Source organism: Entelurus aequoreus, linkage group LG27, assembly GCF_033978785.1.
Source record: "Entelurus aequoreus isolate RoL-2023_Sb linkage group LG27, RoL_Eaeq_v1.1, whole genome shotgun sequence".
Lineage (NCBI taxonomy): Eukaryota > Metazoa > Chordata > Actinopteri > Syngnathiformes > Syngnathidae > Entelurus > Entelurus aequoreus.
In genome coordinates this window covers 12,503,689-12,511,188 of record NC_084757.1, presented here as the reverse complement: position 1 = coordinate 12,511,188, position 7,500 = coordinate 12,503,689, and the positions used below count along the sequence as shown (strand labels likewise).

Below are 7,500 nucleotides of genomic sequence, written 5' to 3'. Positions count from 1 at the left end.
ATATGTTTACAGTTTGAACAAAACTGTCATGTTCTGAAGACGTTATGTTTTTCTATAAAAGGCATGACAAAATACTGAGCTTAAAGTTTTTTTTAATTACTAATAAATGTATTTTTGTATTGTATATGGTTTTAATTTAAATTAATAATATAAAAATATACAATACAGGCCAAAAGTGTGGACATTTTCATGACTATTTACATTGTACATTGTCACTGAAGGCATCAAAACTATGAATGAACACATGTGGAGTTATGTACTTAACAAAAAGAGGTGAAGTAACTGAAAACAAGTTTTATATTCTAGTTTCTTCAAAATAGCCACCCTTTGCTCCGATCACTGCTTTGCACACTCTTGGCATTCTCCCGATGAGCTTCAAGAGGTACGTGCCCTGAAATGGTTTTCACTTCACAGGTGTCATAGTTTTGATGCCTTCAGGGACAATCTACAATGTAAATAGTCATGAAAATAAAGAAAAACACATTGAAATGAGAAGGTGTGTCCAAAGGTGTATATTTAATGTTGCCAGGGAGTAAACGCTCAGGTGATGTATTAAATGTAGGTTTATTACAAAAAAAAAACCAGAGGTCACACTTTAGTATGGGGAACATATTCACCATTAATTAGTTGCTTATCTAAAGTAAGAAAGACTTAATTTAGAGTTATTTGGACACTCGGGGAACATATAAGGGTTAGGGTTACTAACAAGCAATAATTCTGAGGTTATTGAGGGAAGACTCTTAGTTAATGACTTACTGGTTGTGTAATAAGGCCATGCAGAATAAGGCATTTATAAGTAATTAATAATGACTAATTAAGAGCCAATATGTTACTAATTTGCATGTTAATAAGCAACTAATTAATGGTGAATATGTGTTCCCCATTCAAAAACGATACCTCTTTCTGCATGTATTCTTCCTAGACCCAATATATCATTTAATGAGTTTCATTTAAATTGAAAAACAGCCAAATAAAAAGTAAAATACTGTTCTAAAATCCTAACTTTCTATTGAAGTCCTACTGAATTCATGGTCAAAACAAACATCCGCCCGTCGAGTTTTTTGTACATTTTCCTGGACAATGAAGATGAAGTCCGCCTCTCGCTATGCAGCCTTCCACCCGATTGTTCTTTTTTTTCTCCTCCGCCTCGGCCTTTCTCAGGAGCGGTCACATGTTCCGTTTGAGTGACAGGCGGAGGAAATCCTCCATTACGGCAAACCACAATACGGCTTCCTTTGCTTGGCCCCGCCTCCTCCTCCTCCTCCTCCTCCTCCGCCCACACCTCTCACACTGACGCTTGCAGCTCGCTCATAATCGGGATATATCGTTCTAATTCTGCACCAGAAATCCGCCAAAGCCTATTAAAATGTGAATAGCGGCCCAGAAGGGAGGCTTGGAGCTTGCTCAGGGATGTTAGTATCATGCCAAGGGAACAATAGAGTAAATATCATGCAGTTTACTACACATTATTTGTGTTCCGTTTGCAAAAAAAAACACCCCTATGTAAAAATAGTCTGGAATACTTAAATATGTTTGTTATTCACGCGTCAAGTCCGCAGATATGGCCAGCCAGGTTAAAGTACAATCGTTCCTATTTTTGTTTTCTTTATGTCTGAGGGATCAACACTTTCAGACTTGGAAGAGAGCCGACCCTGCTTATCTGACGGTGCGCTCGCCGCACCGAAATTAACCCGAAAGCCAATTTACTGGACACTGGCGACGTAATCTGTCTCACGCAACCTTCACATACGAAGGTTAGCATGTAGTCAACATGGAGCGAAGCTTAACTACATTTCCCAGCAGCTTGGCGGTAGCTTCACTACTTTTTGAACGAGTAGCTTTTCCTGTAGCTTAGCTGCTTTTGGAACCATGTAGCTATTTAGCTTACATCAAAGCTACAAAGAGAGAAAATGGACTGCGTGTCCAGGCCCCCAAAAAAAAAAAATACGGAGAATACAATGACCTGGATGAATGAGAACATCCATACATACGGAGAAGTCCGAGACAGAGGGACGCTTCAAGCTGACCACTCAAAAAAAAAAGATGAAACATATTTTAAAAATTAGATGTTTCCTTTAGTGATGAAGACGATATCCAGGAAAGTAACAATAATGTGTTCTTGGACATATTTAGACAAATGTATGCGTTTAGAGAAAACAATGCCCAAAACCTTTTAGTTATTTACTCTGTAAACCAAAATCACAACTGCTAAAAGCTACAAAGAGAGAAAATAGATGGCGTATGCAGGCCAAAAAAATAATTAAAAAAATACGGAGAAAATACAATGGCCTGTATGAATGAGAACATCCATACATACGGAGAAGTCGGAGACAGAGGGACGCTTCAAGCTGACCACTCAAAAAAAAAAAGATGAAACATACTTGAAAATGGCAGAGGGAGTCTTTCCCGCAAATTAGATTTTTCCTTTAGTGATGAAGACGACATCCAGGAAACTAACAATAATGTATATATATATACATATATATATATATATATATATATATATATATATGTATATATATATATATATATATGTATATATATATACATATATATATACATATATATATATATATATATACATATATACATATATATATATATATATATATACATATACATATATATATATACATATACATATATATATATATATATATATATATATATATATATATATATATATATATATATATATATATATATATATATATATATATATATATATATATATATATATATATATATATATTAGTGTTGTCCCGTTACCGGAACCAAAATTATTTTGATACTTTTCTGTACTTTGATACTTTTCTAAATAAAGGGGACCACAAAAAAAGGCGTTATTGGCTTTATTTTAACAAAAAATCTTAGGGTACATTAAACATATGTTTATTATTGCAAGTTTGTCCTTAAATAAAATAGTGAACATACAAGACAACTTGTCTTTTAGTAGTAAGTAAGCAAACAAAGACTCCTAATTTAGCTGCTGACGTATGCAGTAACATATTGTGTCATTTATCTACCTATTATTTTGTCAACATTATTAAGGACAAGCGGTAGAAAATGAATCGTTAATCAACTTGTTCATTTACTGTTAATATCTGCTCATTTTCCGTTTTAACATGTTCTATCTACACTTCTGTTAAAAATTTAATAATCACTTATTCTTCTGTTGTTTGATACTTTACATTAGTTTTGGATGGTACCACAAATTTAGGTATCAATCCGATACCAAGTAGTTACAGGATCATACATTGGTCATATTCAAAGTCCTCATGTGTCCAGGGACATATTTCCTGACTTTATAAACATAATATACATTTTTTTTTCAAACTGAAAGATGATGTTGTGATGCCAAAAAATATCAACGTAATCATAGTAGTATCGCTCCGGTACTTGGTATCATTGCAGTGGATGTCAGGTGTAGATCCACCAATGGCATTTGTTTACATTTTGACGCCGGTGAGCTACGGTGTGTAGTGAAGCATGTTTAGCTATTCCTCGTCCTGCAGTGATAATGATACTTGTAAGAAACGCACTTTATTTGTCGCCATGGAGACAATGATTAGTGATTTAGAAGTAGCTAAAACACTGCAGACGGCGGCTGGACTTTAGCCGCTATCTAGCTAGCCATGTTCTAAAGCACCTCTTCCTGTGGGCGTTTCAGTGTTACAACTTCACCTTTATTGTTAGTTTTTAAGCCAAAATGCATCCGTTCTCCCTTTTCTGTCTACACACTGTGTCTGCTTGTAAGTACTCTGTGATTGTGCGCTGCCGAACATGCTCCTCTGCTCGTAAAACCAGCAATGTCACGACGTGATTACGACAGGGGGGTGGGGAGCCGGTACTTTTTAGAGGCGGTATAGTACCGAATATGATTCATTAGTATCGCGGTACTATACTAATACCGGTATACCGTACAACCCTAATATATATATATATATATATATATATATATATATATATATATATATATATATATAATTTTATATCATATGTAAACTATAACATAAACATTATCTGTAATCTGCAGCATTCCAACTGTATTGTCCCCCAGGGTATAAGCAACTTATACTGTATAGTCCCAATAGGGCAAATAATGTGAAGTGAAGTGAATTATATTTATATAGCGCTTTTCTCTAGTGACTCAAAGCGCTTCTACATAGTGAAAATAATGATAATAAAATAATAAGGGTGTCCAAAGAGCGGCTCGGGGCCCATTTACCGGAGCGGTATAGCTCGGTTGGTAGAGTGGCCGTGCCAGCAACTTGAGGGTTCCAGGTTCGATCCCCGCTTTGGCCATCCTAGTCACTGCCGTTGTGTCCTTGGGCAAGACACTTGCTCCCAGTGCCACCCACACTGGTTTAAATGTAACTTAGATATTGGGTTTCACTATGTAAAAGCGCTTTGAGTCACTAGAGAAAAGCGCTATATAAATATATTTCACTTCACTTCACTTTTGCCCCTTCTTGGCGACTCCTACTCTCCTGTCTCTGTTTGAACCTTTTCTGGTGCAAAGTTGAAAGAGTTAAAAGGTACTAAAGCAACTTTAAAGGGTACCACCCTGTTGACAAGCGTGCGTGCAGCAGCGTGTGAACATGTGAGTGGATTGGAAGTGAATGGCAGTCACATGGGCACAAAGACCCCGCCGTGACCTCCGCACATAAACACCACTTCAAGCAGGCGGAGAAATATCCTGCCCCCCCCCCCCCCCCCCCAAAAAAAAAATCCTTTCCGGGTCTGGGGCAGGCGAGTGATGTCAAATGGTCCGCGGTGGGTTTTTTCCCCGGGAGAAACGCATGACAGCATCTGATAAGACTAATAGAACCGTTCCCGCCATAACTGGAGCGGCCACACACCCGTGTGTGTTTGTACGCTCTTCACACGCTGTGAAGAACCACGGCGCCGAAGAGAGACCAAGGCGGCGAGGATCCGGACTGTTTTCGAGCGTATCTGGAGCGTCAGTGAAGGTCACTGGGCTCGTAAAGCTTACGGTTTTTAATACACTGACGCACGGCCAGCTATTGCACAGAGGCCGGCCCACCTCCTTTCTCCACCCACTCGGCTTTTGTTTTCAGGCTCGCTCCCTCGTCCAGGAGGCCCGAGTCAGGAGGCCCCCGCTGAGGTCGCCCCCCGCTTTACCCCAACAAAAGAGGTCATGTTTCCCACCCCCCTGCAGACGCTGGCAGATGAAGTTGTAGCCTCCATTTTTTTTTTCATTTTTCATTGGCAAAGTTTGGCTCGACTATAACGATAAATGATCAAATGATGAAAAAAGCCGCAACGCGTATCTATTATGTGTGACTGCCATTATATTGCAGTCTCTTATGTGTGACTGCCATCATATTGCAGTCTCTTATGTGTGACTGCCATCATATTGCAGTCTACACGTATCTCTTATGTGTGAATGCCATTATATTGCAGTCTCTTATGTGTGACTGCCATCATATTGCAGTCTACACATATCTCTTATGTGTGACTGCCATCGTATTGCAGTCTCTTATGTGTGACTGCCATCATATTGCAGTCTCTTATGTGTGACTGCCATCATATTGCAGTCTACACGTATCTCTTATGTGTGACTGCCATCATATTGCAGTCTCTTATGTGTGACTGCCATCATATTGCAGTCTCTTATGTGTGACTGCCATCATATTGCAGTCCACACGTACCTCTTATGTGTGACTGCCATCATATTGCAGTCTACACGTATCTCTTATGTGTGACTGCCATCATATTGCAGTCTCTTATGTGTGACTGCCATCATATTGCAGTCTACACGTATCTCTTATGTGTGACTGCCATCTTATTGCAGTCTACACGTACCTCTTATGTGTGACTGCCATCATATTGCAGTCTACACGTATATCTTATGTGACTGCCATCATATTGCAGTCTCTAATGTGTAACTGCCATCATATAGCAGTCTACACGTATATGTTATGTGTGACTGCCATCATATTGCAATCTCTTTTGTGTGACTGCCATCATATTGCAGTCCACACGTATCTCTTGTGTTTGACTGCCATCATATTGCAGTCTACACGTAACTCTTATGTGTGACTGCCATCATATCGCAGTCTCTAATGTGTAACTGCCATCATATAGCAGTCTACACGTATATCTTATGTGTGACTGCCATCATATTGCAATCTCTTTTGTGTGACTGCCATCATATTGCAGTCCACACGTATCTCTTGTGTTTGACTGCCATCACATTGCAGTCTACACGTACCTCTTATGTTTGACTGCCATCATATTGCAGTCCACACGTATCTCTTATGTGACTGCCATTATATTGCAGTCTCTTATGTATGACTGCCATCATATTGCAGTGTACACATATCTCTTATGTGTGACTGCCATCCTATTGCCGTGTACACGTATCTCTTATGTGTGACTGCCATCATATTGCAGTGTACACGTATCTCTTATGTGTGACTGCCATCATATTGCAGTCCACATGTATCTCTTGTGTGACTGCCATCATATTGCAGTCCGCACGTATCTCTTATGTGTGACTGCCATCATATTGCAGTCCACACCTATCTCTTATGTGTGACTGCCATCATATTGCAATCTCTTTTGTGTGACTGCCATCATATTGCAGTCCACACGTATCTCTTGTGTTTGACTGCCATCATATTGCAGTCTACACGTAACTCTTATGTTTGACTGCCATCATATTGCAGTCCACACGTATCTCTTATGTGACTGCCATCATATTGCAGTCTCTTATGTATGACTGCCATCATATTGCAGTGTACACATATCTCTTATGTGTGACTGCCATCCTATTGCCGTGTACACGTATCTCTTATGTGTGACTGCCATCCTATTGCCGTGTACACGTATCTCTTATGTGTGACTGCCATCATATTGCAGTGTACACGTATCTCTTGTGTGTGACTGCCATCATATTGCAGTCCACATGTATCTCTTGTGTGATTGCCATCATATTGCAGTCCGCACATAGCTCTTATGTGTGACTGCCATCATATTGCAGTCCACACCTATCTCTTATGTGTGACTGCCATCATATTTCCACCCTACTGGTACTTTAAGGCAGTGTTTTTCAACCACTGTGCCGCGCCGTGAGATACAGTCTGGTGTGCCGTGGGAGATTATCTAATTTCACAAAATATTTTTTCCAAACCAGTAATTATAGTCTGCAAATTATGTGTTGTTGTTGAGTGTAGGTGCTGTCTAGAGCTCGGCAGAGTAACTGTGTAATACTCTTCCATATCAGCAGGTGGCAGCCGGTAGCTAATTGCTTTGTAGATGTCGGGAAAAAGGAAAAAAATAAACCAAAGGTGAGTGCCCCTAAGAAAAGGCATTGAAGCTTAGGGAAGGCTATGCAGAACAAAAGTAAAACCGAACTGGCTACAAAGTAAACAAAAACAGAATGCTGGACGACAGCAAAGACTTACTGTGGAGCAAAGACGGCGTCCACAAAGTACATCCGTACATGACATGACAATCAACAATGTCCACACA

At 39.4% G+C, this 7,500-nt stretch overlaps 1 protein-coding gene across 1 annotated transcript in view; it reads right to left on the bottom strand.

Annotated features, from left to right (window-relative positions):
- Positions 1-7,500, bottom strand: part of dab1a (DAB adaptor protein 1a) — a 159,789-nt gene that overhangs the window by 148,725 nt on the left and 3,564 nt on the right. Inside the window, exons 3-5 of the mRNA XM_062038418.1 lie at positions 5,048-5,123; positions 4,890-4,977; positions 1,213-1,335 (exon numbers count right to left, since the gene is read on the bottom strand). Of these exons, the coding sequence (XP_061894402.1) occupies positions 1,213-1,335; positions 4,890-4,977; positions 5,048-5,123 (287 nt within the window). The remainder of the gene's footprint in view (positions 1-1,212; positions 1,336-4,889; positions 4,978-5,047; positions 5,124-7,500) is intronic.